The sequence below is a fragment of the Protopterus annectens genome, chromosome 1.part2, assembly GCF_019279795.1.
Source record: "Protopterus annectens isolate FY-2018-M chromosome 1.part2, PAN1.0, whole genome shotgun sequence".
Taxonomy (NCBI): domain Eukaryota; kingdom Metazoa; phylum Chordata; order Ceratodontiformes; family Protopteridae; genus Protopterus; species Protopterus annectens.
Window position 1 is genome coordinate 620511314 of NC_056727.1, and position 25151 is coordinate 620536464.

A 25151-nucleotide genomic window follows, 5' to 3' on the forward strand; every position below is an offset into this window, starting at 1 on the left:
TGTATATATCTAAGTAGTAATTAGCTTGCTATGCGAAGCTAAGGCCAGCAACAAAATAACCAAACCTGGCAAGTCTCAATCCCAAGACCCTCTGCACCAAAATTAGAGCATTACATCAGTATGCCAAATCAGCTGTGTGCATTTAGTGTTTTTAAAATATATCATGCAGTGCAGTGATGTAACATTAGGGAAAAAATATCCCCCTACCAAGTATTGAACCCAGGGCACCCTGTATCAAAGTCAGAGCAATGCACCACTTGGCCAAATCAGCTGTGTGTAGTGTTTATTTTAAGATATATCATGCAGTGCAGTGATGTAACATTAGGGAAAATTTATATCCTTACCAATTATTGAACCCAGGATCCTCTGCATCAAAGTCAGAGCAACGCACCACTAATCCAAAGCAGCTGTGGATATTTAGTCTTCATTTTTAAATTATAACTTGCAGTACAATGATGTAACATTAGGGGAACAACTACACCCCTGCCAGGTATTAACTCCAGGACCCTTTGTACCAGAGTCAGAGCAACACACCACTACAACAACTAAGCCGTAGGGAATTACCTCTGTTACTGTATATATATATATATATATATATATATATATATATATATATATATATATATATATATATATATATATATATATATACTATAAGTCACATTGATGTAACAATAGGGATAACATACACCTCTGCCAAATATAGAAACCTAAAACAATTCCCAGTTATACAACTTCCACATATAATAGCATAAATGACAGCTTACTTGGGTCTGTGATGCAGACACCGACCTGGTACACAGTCAAATAAATGCTGATGGATGTACGGGATGCCTACAATATCAGGTACACCTGACAACTGCACAGACTGTTGCAGAATGTCCACAGGTGTGTCACCTACTTATGGCATGGTTGTCATCACACCTATTCTATGTGCTGAAGTACTAGTAGGTCAGTGCAGCTTGACCTTGCAAACTCATAACAGACAGGTCAGTGTCACACGCCATAGACATCCAAACACACGTCTATGCTAATCCTGTGTAACCCACGGTATGCATGCACATGTATCCTGCAAATACACCTACCATAATAATGACTTAGTAGCTTTATCTATTACATTCCTAGCATGTCTCACATCAGGACACCCACAGTCCAGGCCCAACATCCAGTGTGTTGCACATTCACATGCTTGTCAATACAACATAGAAATAAATGAGCCCTGCAATGTCCAGCAGAAATGGCTGCTGATAACACAGTCACTGTCACGCACAGGAGCACATCAAAGGCTGGGAGAGTGGGATACATGTCACACATATGTATATGTGTCCTAAATGTCCCCTACCACTCACTGGATGGCACTACTACTTAACATACATACCAGAGGCTCATACCACACCTGAACTGTTATGGGTACACACACCCTGGCCATGCTGTAACAAGAGCTGACACTGTCCCCTCACTGACATAAAGCATGCAGTCCCCCAATGTCATCATACTTCCCATTAGGAGTTCTGTCCAGAATCCAGCAGCTGTGGTCTTCTACACATGCAGTGGTCTCTGTCTGGCTAACTGCTACAGACCTAACATACCTCCCAAACACCTAGAGCAGAGTATCTACAACACATCCATACATAAAGTGATGGTGGGGGAATTCTCAGGTGACAGGGACAAGTGTTGCAGTCTCCCCCTACAAACATACACAGCTGATACACCAGCATCAACTGCAGCAGCATGCACATCCAGATAGAAAGGATGCATGACACACACATCTGCCTGTCAGCTCACTGACCCCAACACACATTGTTAAACAGTACACTGCTACAGAATCTGAAGGTCTGTTAACAATGGGCACACATAGCATGAAACACTGTGGAAATAACACATCAATCCATACATTGGACAGTATCTCTACATACCCTTTATGATGCTGTAGCTCCCACAACTCGATAATATCCTACTCACAGGCCAGGAAAAGGGAGAGGCCTACATGAAGCCCTTAATTACAGCACTGTGTTGCCATGCCACTGGCTAATTATAACGCAACTCAGCTGTTTGGGATGCTAGTAGCAAGTGGAAGTCACTGATTGCTGCACAGGCAATCACCTGCTCCTGAGCATTACCTACAAAAGGCAAGCAGCTGCCTATGGTAAACAGCTCTGACACCTTCTTCTTGAAGACAGAATGCCATTTCCTAGGAGACCACTACTTGATTTCTTCCACAAAGGAGTACAGCAGTATACCAGGTATGTCACACAATTACACATGGAATTGAATGCAGATGGGGGATGCAGTCATGGGATATAGGAATCTCAAAAGTAGGTTTCAACAACATTTAATGTAATGACATGTTGCTGTTATTCTGCTGTCCAGCACTTATGGCTCTATCAGCACTGACATATATCACACACCTCTGGGCCCTGAGTCACCACAGCAATGGTCATCTCACATATCACTGATACTGTAATGTCTGTTGTACAATAGTGACAGTAAGCAGTGATGGATACAGCTGGCATATCACATCATGTACTGTCAATGAGCCCCTCTCCGTGTCTGAATGTCATACAGGCTTAGTTCAACAATTGTCCTGACATCCATGAACATTCCTGATGTACTCTTCCTAGGTCCCCTGTGTACTCCACAGCTGTACCTCATTGCCTGACACCTATGGCTGGCATATCTGGTGACTCCCTGCTGTAGAACAGCAGGTCATAGGCAGTAGTACTGGGGAGACACTGGCTCAGCTTCAGCAGCAGTGGGCACATAGGGGCCATACAATGTAAGGGAATGATGAAAGAAGCAGACATTAATATACCATTTATATGTTCCCGGGCTGTGGCATGTCACACACACATTCCTCGAACACTGGGGGACGACCATCATGTATTGTCCAACTGCTGTGTAGAGGTCCACATTCGACTGGCAGGGGGTCTACATCTATCAGGCACATGTACACATTCTGAGACATATGGGTATAGCATATGTTGGACAACTACCAGGAGGACACCCCACACCAAAAATGCAGTGCCCTCTGTTATCGTGTAGCACTGATGTTGCTGGTATGTCCTTGTGCACCTGTACTGGCTCTCACTTATTTGTTGGAAGTAGTCCAGATGACATGCTACTATAATGTTGCCCATAAGGGACACACAGCATTCGATGGCAGTGATGGGTGTGGACACATACCAACACATTCTGTCACAGCACCAGGACATAACTGGTATCCCTGGTACCATATGAGGTTATGTGGCATATGGGCCCTGAGCACTCATATGCCTCGGCTGGCTGTTAGCCCATATGCATGCATACCGGTACCTGCTACCCCAGTCCAACAGGGACACAGGTGCTATCCCAAGGGTGTAGGTGGAGTTAACCATCCAGTGATGCAGGTTCTGCCTGCAATGGTGTTAACAGCTAACCTGCCTGATATGGACAGGGTGATCAGTCCACAGCAGAGTGAGTGTGTGGTACACACATCCGAACTGCCAACAAGCACAGCTGCTATCACACACTGGGTTGATGGCATTTATGTGTGTGTATGTGTGTGTGTGTGTGTGTGTGTGTGTGTGTGTGTGTGAGAGTGTGTGTGTTAACACACTGGGGCATGAGTTGGACCTGTGCAGTATTCCCATCATTGTGGTTTCTGTTATGGCCTTGTATGCCACACACAGCTCACCTCTGCAGATTATGTATGACACCAAGTGGACTGTTGGCCTTACAGGCTATCATTCTATGGTGGATGTTTGAAGCCCTGGTATTGCCTGGTGGGCAAACTCATTGATGTCCCCAGCTGCTGCATGTGCTGTGTGAGATGACTGACGGACAGGGAATCATAAACAAAACAGGGTCTTATTGGGGGGAATACAGGGATTTTTACACCCCATTTCTCCTGATGGCATGCCCATATGTATGCCTTGGGCCATGTAGCAGCATTACCTTACAACATATGCAACCTTGCAGTGATAGGTCTTGGTGCCAAACACCTGTGTCCACAGATCCCTCATGACCAGCCGTGAGCCTAGGATGTACTTAGTCCTGTGATAATATGTGTGGACGTCACTCTTCTCAAAGGGGTTGACAATGGATGTTGTGGTATGCGGCCTGAGTCCACGTGTCTGTTAGTCATTTATCTTTGTGAGACCCTCCTAGGAAGATGTCCACATCATTATGGAATCTAGCAATGGCACACAGCATACAGTCATCCACAGACATGATTGGACATTGGGTAATGGGTGTTCCCTGCACCTCAGGGGTGTATATCACACACAGCAGAGGGCAGTACACAGAACAACAGGTTACTCTGCTAGATATGGGTAAACCACTTGGGGAGGAGACTCCTATGTGGTATAGGTGGGTCGTGTCTGCACACCACTGTGATACCCCTATGGTAACATATGGTGTGATGTATACATGGAAGTGTTGCATCTATAATGGGTAGGTGGGTTATGCCATCACAGGGTTTGTCCAGGTCAAGGTAGGCAGTTTGTAGCGTCACAAATACCACCAAAATAAAAAAAACAAAAAATACCACTAGCAACAACAGCAACAATCACAGAGCAATGCTGGTAAAAAATGTATTTATTACACTTAACGCTTCGGCTTCCAAACCTTCACAAAGTCAGTTTAGTTTGTAGTGTCACCCGTGTCCATGCATATGGTGACTGTGTCATGCAGGTCAACAGAGTATAACAGACATGACCACCTCCTGGACAATGCCTAACTGGAGTGTGTGTGTAGGTCACCATTGTCATGGTTAGTGGGTTCCAATATAAACTGTGCCATGGCCTTGCAGAATATCATGCGACTGAGTGGTGTACACCACACCATAGTCTGTAGGGGTGACAGCACTCATCCATCAAATGGCTGGGACAATGGCAGTGGGCAGCCCTCCTTTGAATACAGTACCCTATGGTGTTACAAGGTAATGGTTTGGATTGTGTAGGATGCACCCTGTGATGTGGTTGTGTCCCATGGCAGATGTATACCATGACGTTCAGCTAACAGTGGTGCACCATTCCCCACATTTAGGAGACAGGTGAGTTTGTGTGGACATCCTGATGTACTGATGGTGAAGAGAGGGGGTGGCGCCTACACTGACTGTCAGGCATCCAGTATGCCATACCAGCCGCACTGGTATAGCTGGTGTTCATGACCACCACAAGTGAGCAAATGCAGGTGCACCCTGTGCTGTTGCAGACATATGTGGAGTAGGGGAGAGGACTGTCTGCAGGACTGATCCCATTCTCATGTACATGCTATGGAGACATTGCTCCAGAATGGGCAACTGTCCCTGCTTTGTGTCAGACAGTGGTATGTCATCCCTGTTATGGACAGTATGTACTGCAGATGTCCACCAGACAGGTGTACGTATCCTAGCAGACGAAGGCGTATGCCTTTAGTGTATAGTAATAATAATATATAAGTTGTATCACCACAAACCCAGTTGGAAGCCAAACTCCGTTTGATAAACTCCGTTTGATAAACTCCGTTTAATGAAAAAAGCAGTCCACATTAACGTATAGCACACACAATACACGTTTTCGTCATCAACTTCATCAGATGGCTAAAACACCCCACACTACCCATTTAAATACAAGTTCATCCCTTCAGACATCAAATAGGAAAACAGAAGTAATTAATAGTTACCAAATGCTCTTCTAAAAATATATATATATATGTGTGTATAAGACACTAAAATACATCAATTACACTAAAACATTACATTTCCCATAAATATTCTACATATCACATAAATATTAAAAACATTTAAAACCATTATTAAATTTAATTCAAAACATGAAATGTTAAGACGACCTAGAGCTCCCTCTTGTGTCAAAAGTATGTATGTGTAAATAATATAATAAATAAATAATAACCACACATAGTTGAAAAAACTTTTACAGTTTGGCAGATCTTAATTTTAGTACTGGCGCTAAAGATATCATATCGTTTATTAGAAAGGGGCTCTAATAAATTCAAGGAAGGTAAGTCCACTAGGGTGAAGAAAGGGTTGTATAAATGTGGGAGGTGTAACTATTGTGCCTACCTCAAAACAGGTGATTCCTTTTATTTGGAGGCTAGGAGAAGGAAATTATTGTTACACACCTATGTTAATTGTGATCCAAGGGGATTATATATTTAGTTACCTGTAAGGAATGTGAATTCTTTTATGTAGGTAAATCTGAGAGAAAATTAAAACAGAGAATTTACGAACACCTTTATGACGTTAGAAACAAATGTGAAAATAATGCATTGTACAAACATAGTTTGACATGTAAAACAAAAGGATTTCAGTTTTTTGTACTTGAGTTAGTTCCCTTGGATCCGAGGGGTGGGATGTGGGAGACCCTGGTTGAGTACAGAGAATTGTACTGGCAGCTAATTTTGGAAGCTAATAGACCTCCGGGTCTAAACGATATGATATCTTTAGCGCCAGTACTAAAATTAAGATCTGCCAAACTGTAAAGGTTTTTTCAACTATGTGTGGTTATTATTTATTTATTATATTATTTACACATACATACTTTTGACACAAGAGGGAGCTCTAGGTCTTTTTAACATTTCATGTTTTGAATTAAATTTAATAATGGTTTTAAATGTTTTTAATATTTATGTGAAATGTAGAATATTTATGGGAAATGTAATGTTTTAGTGTAATTGATGTATTTTAGTGTCTTATACACACATATATATATTTTTTTAGAAAAGCATTTGGTAACTATTAATTACTTCTGTTTTCCTATTGGATGTCTGAAGGGATGAACTTGTATTAAACGGGTAGTGTGGGGTGTTTTAGCCATCTGATGAAGTTGATGACGAAAACGTGTATTGTGTGTGCTATACGTTAATGTGGACTGCTTTTTTCATTAAACGGAGTTTATCAAACGGAGTTTGGCTTCCAACTGGGTTTGTGGTGATACAACTTCGATTACTGGCTTCTTTGGTATCATCGATCTGTATTTTGGTTAATAATATATAGAAATGCACATATAGCACTTGCGTGTATGTGTGCCTATTGCTGCCAGTCTTTGATTAGGTTTTGGGCCCTGTGTGGCTGTGTATCCCCCCCCCCCCAGGAGGATGTACTGCACGTTGGAGGTGTATCTATGGCTGACTGTTACTAGATGGGTATTGCGGGAGATGGTGAGTGCAAACGGGACTGCCTGATGTTAGTGTTGTCATAGAGAATGCCACTGTAGGTATGCTGCAGTGGTAACCTCTGTTGTGTATTGTCAACTGCACTATACCTTCAACTCATGTGGGGGTAGCCCCTGGCTGCATTGAGGTGTTTGTAATTGGACTGACAAAACCTCTCTGGGCAGTTGTGTGCTGTCATGGGTACGGCTTACAATTCATGTCACAGTAAATGAAGTGACCCAGGTTCAGGGTACAGACATAACTCCTAATACAGTTGATGATGTCCATATAGGCAGAATGGGATTACTGGTTACATGTGGTGGCCGGCAGCTAGCCGTCATCTGCATAGGTGTGTACTGTCAGTGGTGAACTACCCATGCAGTGTCCTCAATACATCTTACTGGCTGTACAGCGTGGAGGTGTTTGTGTGTCTCATATTTACTGAAATACCATGTCCCATGCCATTACTGGTTTCCCCTTTATGTTCTGAATGTATGATAGGATGCTTGACCAGGTTAGACTGGGCTGCTCTCTGCAGCTGTGAACCATGGTGTGTATGACTGCACAGATGCCTGCAGTTCCCAGGGTTAAGAATGCTTGCAATGAGGTCTGATTCATGTATGCACCTCTACTGTTTAGCAGCATGGCCTTCAATGTGTGCCGCAATGACCATTGTATGTTGGTATTGATTACCTCACCACAATTACTAATGCGGTCACTATGGGGCTGCTGACAAACAGTGCCAGACCCATGAAGACCTGTGAAAAGAGAGGGAGGCCAGCATGTGCAGAGCATCGTGGTCTGTTTATCATATCATCCCACAATCACAGGTACGGGTACACCGGGAATATCACACAATGAAAGGGGCACATGTTAAGGTCAACCATTTCATGACTGTATTGCGCCATCTGTCTGGGTGACAGTAGAATGCTGTTTAAGGCTAGTGACATACCTGCCTGGTACACAATCAGTGTGCTCACTCCTGTCTCACTGCATATAGTCCAGGACTGTACATGTAATGCCAAGAACACTTACAGGTACTGTGACAGACTCATGACAGTATCGGTTGGTGACAAACAGTGGTGCATATGCAATATGATGGAGTGTGTCACCTGCCTCAACCTTAATGCAGATGAAGACAGTTTGCATGGTGCTGTGCTAGACATGAATGGGGTGTGCTTTTCTGAAAAAGGGCAGCCTGTGGTAGACAAACACGTTTCTTCAGCAGATAGTTTTGCTGTCTCATATGTGACTCTGGCCTGTTCTGCTGGTAATGCTTACAGAGTTATGCTCACATATATGGGGCAGATGTTGAAGGACTGAGCACAACACTGCCATCTACGCATGCCACAGCCCACCTGTGGTAAACCTGTCAGATAATGAGTGAGGCGGTACTGAATCTGGGATGTCTGTGTGTAACAGGTGTTGAAGTCTATAGATAACATTTGTGAGTGTTAACTTAGCCTTTCTACTTGCTGCTGCTGTCTGCATAGGTACATTCCAGAATGGCCATGCTGATAATGTATTTTAGTAATGACCAAGGACTTAACAGAGGTAATGTCCACCTTTTGCCTGGATGCAGTCCCTTTACCGATGTGGTAAAGCATGTACAAGCCTTTTCTGACTGCTGCCACTACTTGTTGGCTGAATGTGACAGTATTATCCTCCTGAGTACCCAAGTCTGTCAGCACTGTCTGTGTGTTAATGGTGTAGCCGTTGATGTGAGACATAGTGTGGCCATGTCCATGACATATGGTATGATGGTACTGTTGTCTGCATTCAGCTTGAGTCCAGGACAATGGCACCATTCCATAACCACTGTATGATCCCATAGCAGTGTGTTAAACGCAGTCTGTGTCTATGACAGACAGCACACTACGTACAGTGGACACAGCCTTGGACAGTACCTACATATGTGAGTGGTGGCAGTTAGCATTCATCCACCCATTGGGTGCAGCAGCTAATCACAGGCTCTCCAAGGGACAGACAATTTAGGTGCCTAGTCTCAAAGTGTGAGTGGGTATTATCTTGCATGCTTGTTCCAAAGCTTTGGACTTAATATCTGGTAGCAAGGTATAAAGGCACAGAACAAGAAGTTATGTACTCACCATAATGTTCAATGTATGTAGTCCATCTCGCCTCACATTCTAACCTCTGGGTTCGGAGCCGAATGTCGGCTCTGACTCGGCCAACTTTTTTAGCTCAAAGTCTTTCTATTGGCTGGGCTAAGATGGTATCCCATGCTGCACTGCTGTCTATCCCCAGATAGAGTATGCTGGTATGCTGCAAGCCCCAGCACTCATTCTCCATGCATAACAACACCTAAGGAAAGGAAAAACAAACCACTAAAGAAGGGAGCTCTGAAACCAGACCTAACCTCCAGATCCTCCAGGATGGGGGAAGGGGGATGTAAGTAAGAATGTGAGGCGAGATGGACTACATACATCGAACATTATGGTGAGTACATAACTTCTTGATGTTATGTAGTCCAATCTCGCCTACATTCTTACCTGTGGGACAGCGTCCCTAGCACCTAAATCCTGGGAGGCTCAGTGGAAAACACTGCTGAGCACTGTGGAACCAAAGGAAGACCTGCCCCTAGATACCACATCCAACTTGTAATGAGTAACAAAGGTGTGAGGAGATGCCCAAGTAGCTGCAGCACAAATATCATCCATAGACAATCTGGCCTGAAAGGCTGTAGATGTAGATACAGACCGAGTAGAGTGAGCCTTCACACAGAACAGTAAATATTTACCCCCTGAGGAATAAATGAAAGAAATACAACTGGAGAACCACCTAGACAATGTGACTTTGGAGACAGGAGACCCAATTCTGTTTTCCGAAAAGGAAACAAACAACTGATCAGATTATCTGAGGTCTTTCGTTCTGGGCAAATAAAAACGTAATTGTCTGTGTACATCCAATTGATGAAATTTGAATTCTGCCTTGTTTGAAAACTGGGGAAAAAACAAAGGCATTTCAATAGATTGGTTAAAGTTACTGACTGACACCACTTTGGGAAGAAAGGAGGGGTTCAGTCTGAGAGAAACCCTATCCTTATGAAAAATCAAATAAGGGGGTTTGACTGATAAAGCTTGAAGCTACGAAACGTGTCTGGCTGACGTGATGGCTACTAAAAAGACGGTCTTCCAAGTTAAGAATTTTAAATCGCAAGTGGCTTCAGGCTCAAAGGGGGGTGAAGTAAGACCCTGTAGAACAAAGTTTAAGTCCCAAGGCATTACAGGTTCCGATACCAGAGGACGAAGTAACAAAGTGCCCTTCAGGAAAGCCTTACAGAGTCTATGTGCCATCAGGCTAGGCTTGTCTGCGACATGAATGGTAGAAATCGCCACCAATTGGACTTTAATGGTTGCGGCCGCTGAACCCTGGTTAAAAAGCATAGACAAGAACTCCAATACAGATGAAATTGGAGCTGTGCAAGGATCAATCTTTTTGGTATGCACCCAGATTGAAAACCTCTTCCATTTACTGTAATAAATCTTCCTGGTCGATGGCTTATGAGAGGAAGATAAAATATAAATCACCTCCGGCGAAAAATGATCGGAAGTGGAGTAGCCAGGCTGTCAACTGGGGGGTCCGAAGAGAGGGATGGAGCTGCCCTGACGTGTGTCAGTAAGACTGGTTGTGGGTCCAGAATCCAAGAAGCGTCCATGAGATAGGGATGGAGAAAGGGGAACCAAATTTGACGAGGCCAGTGTGGGGCAATCAGAATCATTCTGCTTCACAAGGATTGCACTTTCTGAATAACCTTTGACAGCAAGGGGACCGGAGGGAAGGCATATAGTAGACCGGAGGGCCAATCGTGGACTAGAGCGTCCCTGGGTGACTCCCCCTGAGGGGGGATCAACGTGAAGTAGCTGCTGCATTTGGCATTGAGGGGGCTGACAAAAAGGTCACAGCAAAACTGATCCGACCTGCAAAAGATCTGTTCAGCAACTTGATAGTTCAGGGACCACTTGTAAGGCATCAGAATAGCTCTGCTTAGCCTGTCTGCGATCACATTGGACTTCCCCGGAATGTGCGTTGCCACCAGAAAACGATGGGAAGACACTGCCCACTGCCACACTCGCATGGCCTCTCTGCAAAGGGGATAAGACTTGGTTCCTCCCTGCTTGTTCAGATACCACACCACTGACATATTATCTGAGTGGATTGCAATAGTCCAGAGAGGAAGAAAACTCTGAAGTGCTTGCAACGCTAGTAGCACAGCTCTCATCTCCAGGACATTGATATGCAGATGCATCTTGTGCTCTTGCCATGTGCCTTGGACTGTCCTGCCTAGATAATACCCCCACACCCCATCTGGGAGGCATCCGTGGTCACCGTGGCAATCGGGGGTGCAGGAACGAAGGGCTTTCCTGCATTCAGGTTGTCGGTGCGAAACCACCAACTGAGATCCTGTTTGCACCTGTCTGTGAGTAGAATACGGTGAGAAAGTGGAAGACGTTGAAGAGAACACTGGGCAAAGAGAAGCCACTGAAGGAGCCTCATATATAACCTTGCCAGAGGGACTAACATAATCATAGCAGCCATTGTCCCCAACAGTTGGAGGACCCATCTTGCCTTCACTCTTCTCAGAAGGAGCAAGGCGTGAACTTGTTGTTGTAGGACTCTGATCCTTTCCTCTGGTAGAAATGCCCACATGAGGACGGTGTCTAGTTCGGCACCTATAAAAGTGACATGCTGTGAGGGCAATAAGGCAGATTTTTCCCAGTTCAATGTAATGCCCAACTGTTGACATAGGTTGATAGTGTCCCTGGTCTGAAGTAGTAGATGCCTGGTGGTGGCAGTAAGGAGCCAGTCGTGCAGATATGGAAACACTTGGAATCCCTGACGTCTCAAGTGAGCAGTCATCACTGCCATGCATTTGGTAAACACCCTGGGGGCTGTGGTGAGACCAAAGGGCAGGGCTCAAAACTGAAAATGACCGGCTCCCAGCCAGAAGCGTAGGTGACTTCTGGATGTCCTGTCTTTATGTGATAGTAAGCATCCTTGAGGTCAATGGAGCACATCCACACTTCTTTTCCCAACAATGGGAGAATAGACTGCAATGTGACCATTTGGAACTTGGACTTTTGCATGTGGGTGTTCAATTGGCTGAGATCCAATATGGGTCTCAGGTCCCCTGTCCTTTTCGGCACCAAAAAGAATCTGGAGTAAGTCCCTAATCCGATCTGGTCTGAGGGGACATGTTGGATGGCTCCTTTTTCTAGCAGATTTGAAACTTCTGAAGCTGCGTAATCCCTTTGACTGGGTGGAACATCCAGGATTTTCTTGACTGGAGGGGGATTTGACGAGAAGGGGATGACATATCCTCTGGAAATTATTCGTAGAACCCATTAGTCCTGGGTGATGTCTTGCCAGGCCTCCGGGTATAACGAGATTCGACCCCCGACTGGCTCTGGAAACGCACAGTCGGGCCTCCCATCAGGAGCGGCAGTAGGGAGAACCATGAAAGGAATCGCGGTCTCCCGAGTTGCGGGGGCCTCCTCTGCCCCTAGGGCGGGAATAACCACCCCCTCCCCTGCCTCTGGAGGGGGGCTCACCTTGTGAACCAGGAAAAAACCTCTGTGATTTCTTGAACCACATTTTGCCACCCCTCTGGGCCTTGAGATAAGGCCTAGAGGGAAGGGAAAAATGGACTCCTATGGCAGACAGAGTTTTTCCCTCCTGCTCATACCTGGTAAGAGTGTCTTTTGCCTTGGTTCTGAACAAAGAGGAACCATCAAAAGGGGCGTCGGTGAATGAAGACTTGAAGGCCTCCGCGAAATGACAAAGGCACATCCAGGCCTGCCTCCTAAGAGCAACTCCTGAACTTGCTGCCCTACTCGCTCCATCGGCTGCATATGAGATTAGCCTCATGGAGGAATTTGCAATGGAATTGAGGGTAGACATCTGAGCGTTGACCTTCTGGGCCACCGCATCAGAAATGTTACCCATGAGAGTATCTCCAAGCTCCTTGAGGAGATCTCTCTGGAGCCATGTAAAGTGTGATAAATAATTCAGTGACCGTAAGGTAAAGGTCGCTGAAGAAAAGGTACACTTCCCGTACCGGTCCATGGTCCTAGACTCCTTGTTAGGGGGATGGACAGTGGAAGAAGTCTCGGCTAATTTCTTCTGAGTGGCAGCTGCCACCACCATGGCATCCACAGGGACTCCCTTGGACAGAAATTCCTTACCAGGAGGAGCAGACAAAAATTTATTGGGTCTCCTGGGGACTGGTTCCACAGAGTCAGGGGTTTCCCACACCCTTCAGCAAACCAAATCCAGAAGCTCGTCGAAGAGTGGAGATACCCAGGAGGTGGAGTGCTGATTACCAAAGGCCTTCAGGAAGAATGACTCCTCCTCGGAGGGGGCTTTGGATGGCCAGTCACCTCTGTTTCAAAATCTCTAGGATGTCAGAGAAAGAAACATCCTCAGAGGATGACTTGGGGGACCCCTCTGATTCCTCGAGGTCGGTGTCTGATATGAGTGACTCATCCTGGGAATCTATGTGCTTCCTCTTGCACGTCTTCTTTCTGGGTGGCTCCTCAGGCAAAAACTCTGAGGGGCACTCAGAAATGTGAGGACCACTCATGGGGGTACCCTGAGGCCTTGGGGATCCGCTGTCTAGAGATAGACGGCGATCAGAGACCTGCACCGGTGTAGTAGGGGACAGAATGACTGACCTGCATGATGCCGCTGATAACCTGGCCAGCGCGCTCCGCATGGCCTCGAAGGCTGGTCCCCCCAAGTCCGAAGAACGACCAGCCTCAGAAGCCACGACAGGAGTCAAACTTCCCTGCGCCAAAGCACTGAGAGGGAGACTAGGAACCAAGAGGTGTCCCAAAGCCTCTCCCTCAGGTCTGACCGAAGAATTCTGTGTCCTGAACCCCGTGGACGGAACTGACGGGGTCGGAGCTGATGTCGGCACCAATAAGCCAGGAAGGGCTGTCAGAACCGACCTAGGGACATCACACAGAGCCGAGCACTCTGGCTCCGAAAGCTGAGGTGTGCTCAGAGGAAATATCGAAGCAGGTTGAGGGACGGGCTCCGGAGCTGACTGGGTCGGAGCCGAGAACAATTTTGCCAGAACCCGTGACTGAAGGAGTCTCTGCACCACTCTATCGACGTCCACATCTGATAAGGTCCTGGAGGATTTAGAGAACAGAGAAGGAGATCGAGACCTCCTCTCCGAAGGGGACCTGCGAGAAGGGGATACTGGCCTAATGCTAGGTGATCGGCTCCGAACAGGTTCCAAGAAGATTGGAGCCGAAGCAGGTTCCATAACAACTGACACTTCCTGTGGCCCCGAGGACAATGGAGCCAAGGATGTAGAAGCAGACTTTGCTATTTTCTCCGGTGGCTCCGAGGAGACTGATGGGAGTCAGAGATCTCTTTTTTGATTTAGAGGATTTTGCCTTAGAGCTGGAAGCACTCTCCAGACCCTCCTCAAAGGAGGGTTTCAGAAGTCCCTTCAAAATCAATTTATTCTTCCTTTCCTGAAGAACTCATGGACTAAAGGCATGACAGAAGCTGCACGACTCCTGGAGATGAATCGCTCCAAGACAATACACACAGACAGTGTGTCCATCGGTAATGGACATTTTATAACTGCACCTACAGTATTTCTTGAAGCCCGAGGGCTTGTGCTCCTTAGTATCTTTGGACATAGTTATTCAACAATAATAAAGCACCAAAGACAATTAATCACTGAATAAATGGACCAACGGTCAAAGAGTCACAAGGCGGGAAAAAGCCTACAACAAACAAATACCACAAGATCTCCAAGTTAAACAATCCTTAGACACAAACACAAGGGGGAAAGGAATAATACCTCTAATTTAAATGGTTTATAGTCCCGGTAAAGTTTTATGACACAAGAAAAGCAAGGGGACAGACTAGGTCCTCTAACTGAAAACGGGCCTAGCCCGTTGGAAACAGCTAGTGGGATACCACAGAAAAAAACGATCAAAAACACAACTTTTCCACAAGACAAGACAAGAACACACAATAGCTATTAAAATAGCTTTTTGTTTTGCAACAAATTCTCTGATAATGTAGAAAAAGGGTACTTAGCCACAGCCAACAGCGAGACCACGTCTGAGCTACACGAGTGGCAAACGAGATCTGGGGATAGAGAGCAGTGCAGCATGGGATACCATCTTAGCCCAGCCAATAGAAAGACTTTGAGCTAAAAAAGTTGGCCGAGTCAACCCATGGGTCAGAATGTAGGCGAGATTGGACTACATAACATCTGCCTGTTACCTATGACGTCCTTAAAAGATCATAGAGGAACTGAGTTGTTTAGTTATGAATGTTGCTTTGATTCACTTAGGAACTGTCTGCTGAGGACTCATCATGCTTCTTTCTCAGATAGTAGTTTAATCATCAATGGGGTTGTGGCAGAAGGGCAACAAGCCACTCTATATTATTTCTAAACTAGACCTTAGGAACCTGAATGCCTCTTAAAACAAGGAACAACAGGAGGGCAAATAAAGGGAAAGGAGTTCTAATTATACTTAGTTGTCATTGACACAAGGACCTCAGGCTCCTTATAACCATTTCAGGAGAAAGAGAAAGAATGATGGGTGGGGAGACAATGCCATATCTCTGAGATCCTGCAGCATAGGAGGTGATACGTGAACAGCTGGCAATTGTTGGGTGTCGTACCACATGGCCCCAACATTCTAGGTAGCGCAAACTGAAGGGGTTCGAGATCAACAGAAGCCTGCAGGAATCAGTGGAGGCAACAAAAAGTGATCCCTAAGGGTGTTCTCACTTACTCAGACCCACAAAGACACACATCTTCAAACAGACAAACAGTGCAGCATATCTAAAAATCTAGGCCATATCCATGGGTCTCCTTTGGGCAGAAGATGTGCAGATATCTCCTTAATCCTAACAGGTGAGTCTTCCTTGACTTGGAGTAGGCCATTGAAATAGACTCTCTGATGTACAGTTCGACTACACACAGCCCTCACTGAGGACTCAAGGGATTACTCTGGCTAGGTGCTGTCAAATTAAATGATTCACTATACTTTGGGTCCTCCTGTCATTATCGACCTTGATGAGTATACGAATAATCCCTTACTAGCCTCATGACTCATATAAAGCATCAGCTGTATTACAGATGCACTGTGTGGAGACAGGGTTTGATTGATGCTGCTCTTCTCTTATCCTCTCCCTTTCATTCATTCATTCATTTCCACTTATTAACTAGGATAGTCTAACTGGGTTTTGAGTGTCTTTTCAGCAAAGGCCCATGGAGTAAAGCTTCACATGTAAAGTACTAACCATCAGACAGATAGACATACATTAACAGTGTATTTAATAGGCTGACAATTTATATAACATACTTAGTAGAAAACCAAAGCAATATACTCCATATGTAAATAGAGTTGAAGTGCGGTGAAATTATTGTAAAGATATTAAACAACTATTTCAACTGTCATCATATTTACAATGGCGTAGGACTGCATAAAGGGACCTCTTGCTAGTCCCTGCCAATTCCAGGGCTGCTTTGAAGGTCTTAGGCTTCTCTAACCATCTCCAGCTAGTGGTCAGAATGCAATATTATGGCCCTGTTACTCACTGTGTTCCTCATGCAGATAGTAGAAACAGTGTCAGTCTGGGTCTTGCTTGATCTGACAACAGTAAGAACACTTTAAAGATGCATACATTTCAGGCACTGAACAAAGGAACCTTTTGATGATGAACCTCAGGATCAGAATCTAAACTGTATGAGCACCTGAAAGCAACTGTGCAGTTTATTGGCTGAGAATATCCTTTTAACCCAGTATATCATGTCAGAATTCAATCTGGCAGGAAGCTGAGCATGCCTTCTTAACACAGAATATGATGTCATGTTGCGTTATGGCAGGAAACTTGTATGTCCTCAAGCATGGGAGTGACATAAATTTCTGAAGTGTACCAGTCAGTGAATTATGAGAAGAAATCTTGACAATTGCCTAATACAAGTGAGCTTGAAAATCATATACATCTGTATCTGTGTGTGTTATACATACATATATATGTGTGTGTGCATATATATATATATATATATATATATACATATATATATATATATATATATATATATATACACACACACATATATACACACATATACATATATATATATATATATATATATATATACACACACACACACACACACACACACACACACACACACACACACACACATATATATTAGCTAATGAAGAAAGAGACAGGGAGAACAATCACAGTGTGACAGGTGAAGGTTAAATAAGAAAAGTAAATACTCCTACGGTGTGTGTGTGATGGGGGGACTTCAAAAACATGCTAGAATATAATGATGCTCCATAGAAAATAGGTACAATCTGCAAGGTGACAGAAAAGAGGCATAAATATAAAACATATTTGTGTATGCATTTCATAAAGAAGAGAAGAAGACATTCAAATTGATCGACTCCCTTGTTTGAAATAATATGTTTAAAGTGCATTTATAATAGGACATTGAATAAAACAAATGGGTCAAATGGGATTTACTTTAGAACTGTAAAGAAAGAAACTGCTTATAAATGTCTTCTTCAAATCATGGAAGATGAGGTGGTACTCTTTGAAAGGAATAGTGTCGAACAGGATTGTGCGTCACAAGAATGGAGGAAAAAGAATAAAGTGAATTACAGAGAATCTTGCAAAACCTCTGCAGTACAGAACATTAGTAAAACTGCTGCAGATGGAAAGAGGTACTTATTACTTAGACACCAGTATAGTGCCAAAAGCCAGTGAGCAGCATTAATGTTATGCCAGTCTAACCATCAAGCTCATTTACTACCTAACATATTAAAGCAGAGTGTGTCACGATGTGGCCTGTCTGGAACTTGGATAAGCAGCTGACATTCTGCAATACAAATATGGAAAATCAGTGCAAGAATACATTAAGGTGGATTCTACTATATATAAGGAGAGCTGCCATCAGAAAATGAGAGGTGATATTATTCCTCTGCATAGACAACTTTGGAGAGTCCACATTGATTAACTCTGAAAACCTCATTACTGCAAAAAAAAAAAATTAAGAAAGAGTTGCACTGTCAAGTGAATGACTATCAAAATGCTTTAGAGTCTGCAAGAGAAATAATATGAAAACAGGTTAAAAGAACTCAATTTGCATGCCTTTGAGAGAAGGTAGAAGAATGATAAGAGACATGATAGAAATCAAAAAGAATACAAGAAATTCATATTAAAATCTACAAATAAAACTACACCTTTATTCTATTGGAAATTTTTCACTTGGGAAATGTTTACACAGAGCTTTTGTCACACCTAACAAAATTACAATTATGTATAAATCAAATAGAATTAAATGCTGAAGATATGATTCTAATATAACAGCAGATCAGTCACATATGGTATATGAATGTGAAATCATCTCCTCCTTTTGGAAAGAAATTAATAACTTTATTCAAGCTCTATGGTCAGAGAGATGTAATGTTTCTAAATCTTTAGTTTTATTTAATGCTCTGAATCCTGAGATAATTCTAAAAACCCAAGTACCTCTTCTTTGGTCTATTATTGCTATAACCAGAAAAGTACTAAAAATTGGAAAAGTAAAGTCCCACCCAAACCCCAAGTGTTTGTTTTTTTTTTTTTGCATCTTTGTTAGGTCTGAACTGTTTTTCAGCAGATTTCATTACTGTGACTTTAAGGTTCCACATTTCACAATGCATCAGTTCCATCTTTGGGCTTTATCCAACAGGTGGTATGATTTTTTACCAGACTAAATCTGATTGGTTAATGAGGTTTTAAAAGGAACCTGGAGCTACATTGTTTCAAACTCTGATGGGTCCTATCTGTAATGGACGGAAGTGCTTAGTTTTATTTTATTTTATTATTTTGTGGTTTTGAATGAAGTACATGTTTTAAACAGAGGAGCAGTTTGATTCAATTGTGACAGCGCAGAGTGGCTGTCATTCTTAGCGACCTAGCTGGACTTTTTGATTTATTTTGAAACAGAAACTTTCTCACGAGGAAGGATAATATGTAGATTGGAATATTGTCTATCCAAGTAGTCCTTACCTGCCATCACATTTTGTGCTAAACAAACTTCAGGATGTTTTCTAGATCTTTAAAAAGAAGATTGATAACAACATGCAGTATTTTACAAGATCTTCAAATAAATAACAGGTAGCATACTTCTATATTACAAAAAGAATGTTATATAATAGCTATAACATCCAGTAACGTAGACCTACATTGGTCCCTAGGGGCTGAACTTTAGAGCAGCAAGGCAGTACCTGAGTGACAGTTTGGTTCCCTTTTATAATTGTGCTTTTTCCAATTGTCCTTTTGATATTATTTGCAGATGTTAGGGGAAACTAAAAATGGGTTGAGCACTTTAAGAAGGTCTTTCTGTAGTAGTAAGTAAACAGACTATTTCATTACACAATGTATAATTGGCCAGGAAATGGTATTTAATGATGACTTTTGGAAATGGTTGAATTTAATAACCTTAGAAGGCAGAATATGCCAATGTGCTAGAGAGGCTCACAGTAAACAAGGGTTTAATTTCATTTTTAAGCCCTGCTCCATTCTATTACAGGGATAAGTCAGTCCTTAATCTATTTGCCTCTTTGATTTCTTGGCAATGTTTGACACAATTGAGTACAGCACCCCCTGATCAGCATCTCAGAGATTTTTGTAGTTTTTGCTGACACAATTCTCAACTAATGCAAATTTGCCAAGTCTAAACTCCGCAAAAAAAAAAAAAAAAAAATGAAAAGTGTGGCAGTGAATATAGCCTAGGACAACCTGACGCTGTTAAAGAATAACCGTTTATGAATGAGGAATGACAGGAAGATACAACACATCACAGCCTGAATAAGGCAATCTGCAGCCTAATACAGACATCCAAGATGGTGTCTGAAGACAAATGTCCTGCAGAAAGGTTAAGTTGTCTGTAGCAAGTTATACTATATACTTCTCAACTGTCCAGATTTTTGCCTCATATTTTTAGTCTCTTCCTCATGAAATTTGTGGTTTTCTGACAAATAACTAAAGATTGAAGCCACTAAATAATGACACACGCATCAGTTTAAGACTTGATATCCTTCAGAAAATGCCCAACATAAATCCTATCATTCTACCAACTTTCTAAGTTTATAAAAACAATATTTAAAATCTGCACAGTTTTTTGGACTTTGTCACCCCCCCATTATTTTAGGCTTTGTCCAGATTTTATGTGCTAAGAGGTTTAGAGTTAAGATAAGCAACTGCTAAAGCCCATCTAAATTAACATGACATGTCTCTGAACAGTTTCTGCATGTCCTGCCCGCGGTCAGGTTGCGCTCGAAAGACATGCGTAAATGGGCGTGCCTTCGTTGAAGGTTGGGTGTCGAGCTGGCACCTTGGCACCGTAAAAATCTACTGCCAATCATTAGCGGTCCGAAGTTCCGCTGTGGCGACCCCCTAACCGGTAAAAGCTGAAAGAAAAAGTCTCTGAACAGTTTACTATATAACAGGACAGACAGGACAGAACAGGTCTCTTAATGGTGCAGTTTAATTTTATTATGCACAATACACAATATCTCTCTATTTATGCAATGAAAAACTGAACTGGAAACTCAACTTTAAAGCTGAAACCCACTGCACAAACATAGATGGTTAATATATGACTTATGATGGAACAATATATAAATCATGATTTTGACCTCGACTTTTACTACTTCGTGCTTCCATACAAGAATGTAAAGGTAAACATAACAGAATGCAGTATATTTCTTTTCACCACATTTCATGATTTTAAAAGGTGAGCTAAGATAATTTCATACAATCAAGTTCTGGTAAAGAAACTATCATTTTGGCCACTGTTTTAATTACTAAAATACATGTACTTTCAACATTTAAAAATACAATTTAATGCACAGAAAAAAAATGCATACCTAATGTTCTTGCATCATTTTCAGTCATATTTACATTGTCCAATGTTAGTTTCTCAATGTTGGATAGCTGCCACATGCCATCAATAAGTCCACCTGAAGAAAGTTAAAAAGATAAAACATCTGGCATCACTTATATAACAAACATTATATGACTTGACTTTTCAACATACAGAATACTCAGCAGATAATGACTGACTCACACTTAAAGGAAATCATATTCAGTATGAAAAGTCATAAGAACAAAATGCATTTCCCTGAACTTCTCCAGAACCTTTTGCAATGTCTTGCTAAATATTACACAAACCTTAATATCAGAGATCATAGCAACATATATATTCAGCCTTGCAAGGAGTAATGAGCCTTTGCAGTTTAAAAGCTGAGTAAAGTAACACGTACCTTGTAACACAGTTTCAGACTTGAAATAATTCTAGCAGTTCTTAAAGAGCGCACACAATCTCAGTCTGTATTAGTGTCTACCAGCAACACTTCACAGCATACTGCTCTTGAAGTTTCAGTACAGGATAAACCTGTTTAATGGCAGTGGTTACTGATGTTGGTGCCCATGCCAATGGCAATATAAATATATTGTGACCAGTATCATCTGCACCTTAGGATCATGAAGTGTTTCTGCAGTAAACTTAGATCAGGTTGATGTCATTTCAGGTACAATAAGTATGACATTTCACAGAGAAACAAAAGATATTGCAGGAAAAACAATCCACAACCAGTGAAAAATACTTGTATACTTTATCATCAAAATAACGGCTTGTTGACCTGTAGTTGCTTATTTTGTTTTATATCATATTAAGGTGCTTCAAGTACCTTATCAAGGCTCCCTAATGAAATTCCAAAGAAATTGTCATTGACTCTCAGGTCAATCACAGTGTATTGGAAATGCTTGATTGTGATCCACAGCCGAGAGTGTAAAACCTCATAAAAACATTTATGCAGGGGGGTGAGAACCAATGGCCAGTCCCTGAAAGACCTCAACTACCTCAAGGTGTTCCTAAAAAACAGGGTCATCTGCAGAGAAGTTCTGTAGGGTTGGGATGACCCTGTCTTATTTATCTCTGAGAAAATGGACTCCGAATACTCAAATATTTCATAGCAGTCTGAGTGGGTGGGAGCCCACCCCCCACTGCCAAGTCCAAGACAAAGCTACCATGATTTTGTATGTGGAAGAGCATGGCATTGATATGTGTCAGGTGTCAGGTGAGAGAGAGATGTAATTTGGGACTACAACAATTAAAAAGAGCACAGGAATATGAAATTACAGTAATGGATGCAATAACACTCATTGTATCCTGAGGGTGTATTCCTGCATCCAACATTTAAGATCTCAGCAGAATTTGAATGTTTGTTTGACTTCTAGGCCCTGAATGATAAGTTCTGGCATAGGAAGACCTAGGTGACTCTCCTTAACATGGGTCCATCCGACCCTGCTGTGCCTGAGGGTAGACACTAGAAACAGAGTTAACAGTTTCAGGTATCCCTGGCTCCGAGCCATGTGAATCTAAAGAGTGCTTCCTTGGGAGAAGCCAGCTAGCACTGAGATGTCCTTGCATTCACTGCTGCAGTATTCTTAACATATGGGATTCCCTGCCATGAAAGCCCGATGTCTGGCCAGTCTATCAAAGACTCCTGTTGCTTTAAAGGAATGGCAAATGCCACCCAAATGCTCCTTGCATAGCATAAAGGTGAAATTCAGGTCACCACAGTCAGAATTTCTTTGCTGCTATTTCTAACGTATCTTTTCACTGGTCTGTTTACCTACATCTGTTTTCAGCCAGGTGAACGCATTTTCATTCTCCAGTGACTACGTATGCCTGTTTGCTGACTTCTTTGCAGTTGGAGATAAGTGCCCCACTGGGTTTTTTTTTTTTTGTCTTGTTTTGTGCTCCTTGGGGTTGATCTTATCCAGGAAGGGTAAATGCCAGTGTGGGAGAGAGATTTCCCATAAAGACCGCCACCATAAGTGCCTTTTTTTTGTCTAGGAAATTCTCATGACCATACATCTTGTTCAATTTGTCAGGTGTTCATCCTGAAAACCATTCACAGTAGACTTTCTTCCCTTTCCTTGTATCTTAAGAACCAGTATCTTAAGCTTCTCGCTAAAGATAGAATAGAATGAATCTCCTGCCCTGAGGGTCAGCTGTAAGAGAAAAAGAAGGTGAAAAAGGTACAACTGGAATCTTCCACTGTCGAACTTCTGCCAGGTGTTTCTCCAAGGTCGTTACAAACCTGGGGATCCTCCCTGCTGTGTTGCTGGATTTCGCTGCCATAATCATGTTGAAGGCCAGTGAGGATCCAGTTGGCAGCATGTCTGAAGAGGCTTTGCAGGTGTCCATCTCAGAAGTTCAGGGGGAACCACGGTTGATTTTTTTCCAAGGGGCCTAGGGGTGTTCCTCTGTTTTTATCTGGGGAAGAAGTTCCTACTACGATTCTCAACTGTCATCCTGGGTCTGAGCCTTCTCAGTTTTTTAGAGGGGAAGTCCCCTTAAAAAAAGAAACAAACACAATGCGACTGACAAGCCTTTACTCAAGGGCTATTTACTGCTTTACTGTCCTTAAAGCCTCGTCAAGAGGGTTCAGTTCCTGCTCCTCCTTATTCCTCTACCTTCCCTAAAAGGCCTAGGGAACAGGATTCTTCTGAGGATGAGTCAGATTCTGATGAAGAATGCCTGACTTATTCTACTCAAATTCCTTCTTCTTTGGACTATGTGTCAGAGAAGCAGGACTCTATTAGTCTTTATGTTCCTTATGGGGAAATTTCCTTTGGGGACACACTCTCTAGGATGATGGATTATTTTAAGTGGCATTGTGCTCAGGTCTTTGATATCTATAAGAGGTACTATGAGTTGCTACATTTGGAATCTCCTAAGCCTGCGGCTATTTCTCCTTTTCTGGCTGCTTTGCTGCATGCTTTTTCCAATGACCCTCATGCGCCTGATTCTCTGTCCCCCACTCCCAAGAAACCTGACAGGTTTTATCACATGCCTGAGGATTTTTTTTTATATAGATGTCGTGCTGCTGACCCCTCTGTAGTGTCTGCAGCCTCTGATAAGCTATCTTAATTGCTTCCTTCACCCAAGTTGTTGCCTTCTGACAAGGACAGCAGAGCTACGGAAAGGCTGAGTAAGAAGGTTTACACTTCTACTACCCTAGTTTTTAGAGCTATTAATTATCAGACCCATACTTCAGGTGCAGCTAACATTGAGTAAGACAGAGATTCAGGTCGTAGCCTACTATAGGTCCCCAATCATGTCCCAAGATTCACACTCCATATTCCTAAGCACCCTGGAGAATATTAGGGTCGAACCTGACACTCTCATACTGGGCGACTTCACCTACCCCTCTATTAACTAGGAAAACTACTAATGTACCAATACACTTGCCCAATGCTTTCTGGAATTCATTAATTCCAATGCCCTGGATGAACTTGTTCTTACCCCCCACTAGAGGTAGCAACATCCTTGACCTGGTCATTACTAACATGGGCGACCGTTGCTCTACACCAATAGTCAGCTCCTCCCTGGTTAGAACCAATCACAAGCTAATCTCCTTGGAAATTCTCATCCTCCCCCCCCCCAACAAAGGTAACCACCATGAAAAACTTCTCCAAAGCTAACTTTGGGCTCCTAAAAACAGAGGTGGCTAACTTCACGGCACCCATGCAAATGGAGAATAGTTGCATGGCTGCCATATCATACACCAATGCACTGTACGAACACGTGCACAAATGCATGGATCTTGCGATACCCAATAGAACTAAGGCACTAAAAAGAAAGCCAATCTGGTAGTCTCCTGCCATAAACAAACTCTACAACAGAAAGAGGAAACTGATGCAGAATGCGGAATAAGGTGAAGTCCCAAGACTGGAAAAACTCCCTTATCAGCCTCAGCAAAAGGTTGAGATCCCTCATCAAATCCTCTAAAGCTAGCTATGAAAACAGAATTGCAGCAGATAGTAAAAAGACAACCACAAGGCCTTCTATAGTTATGCAAAGAATCTCCAAGGCAATACCCAGATTTGCTCTGAGCAACTGTACAGTGGTATCTCCTATACTGAGCCAACAGATATTGCAA

The 25151-nt window shown here is 42.9% G+C and overlaps 1 protein-coding gene across 1 annotated transcript in view; it reads right to left on the reverse strand.

Moving 5' to 3' along the window:
• The window catches only part of LOC122792395 (NLR family CARD domain-containing protein 4-like), a 388096-nt gene that overhangs the window by 244431 nt on the left and 118514 nt on the right, over positions 1-25151 (reverse strand). The window contains exon 3 of the mRNA XM_044060183.1: positions 21066-21158. Coding sequence (XP_043916118.1) covers positions 21066-21158 — 93 coding nt within the window. The remainder of the gene's footprint in view (positions 1-21065; positions 21159-25151) is intronic.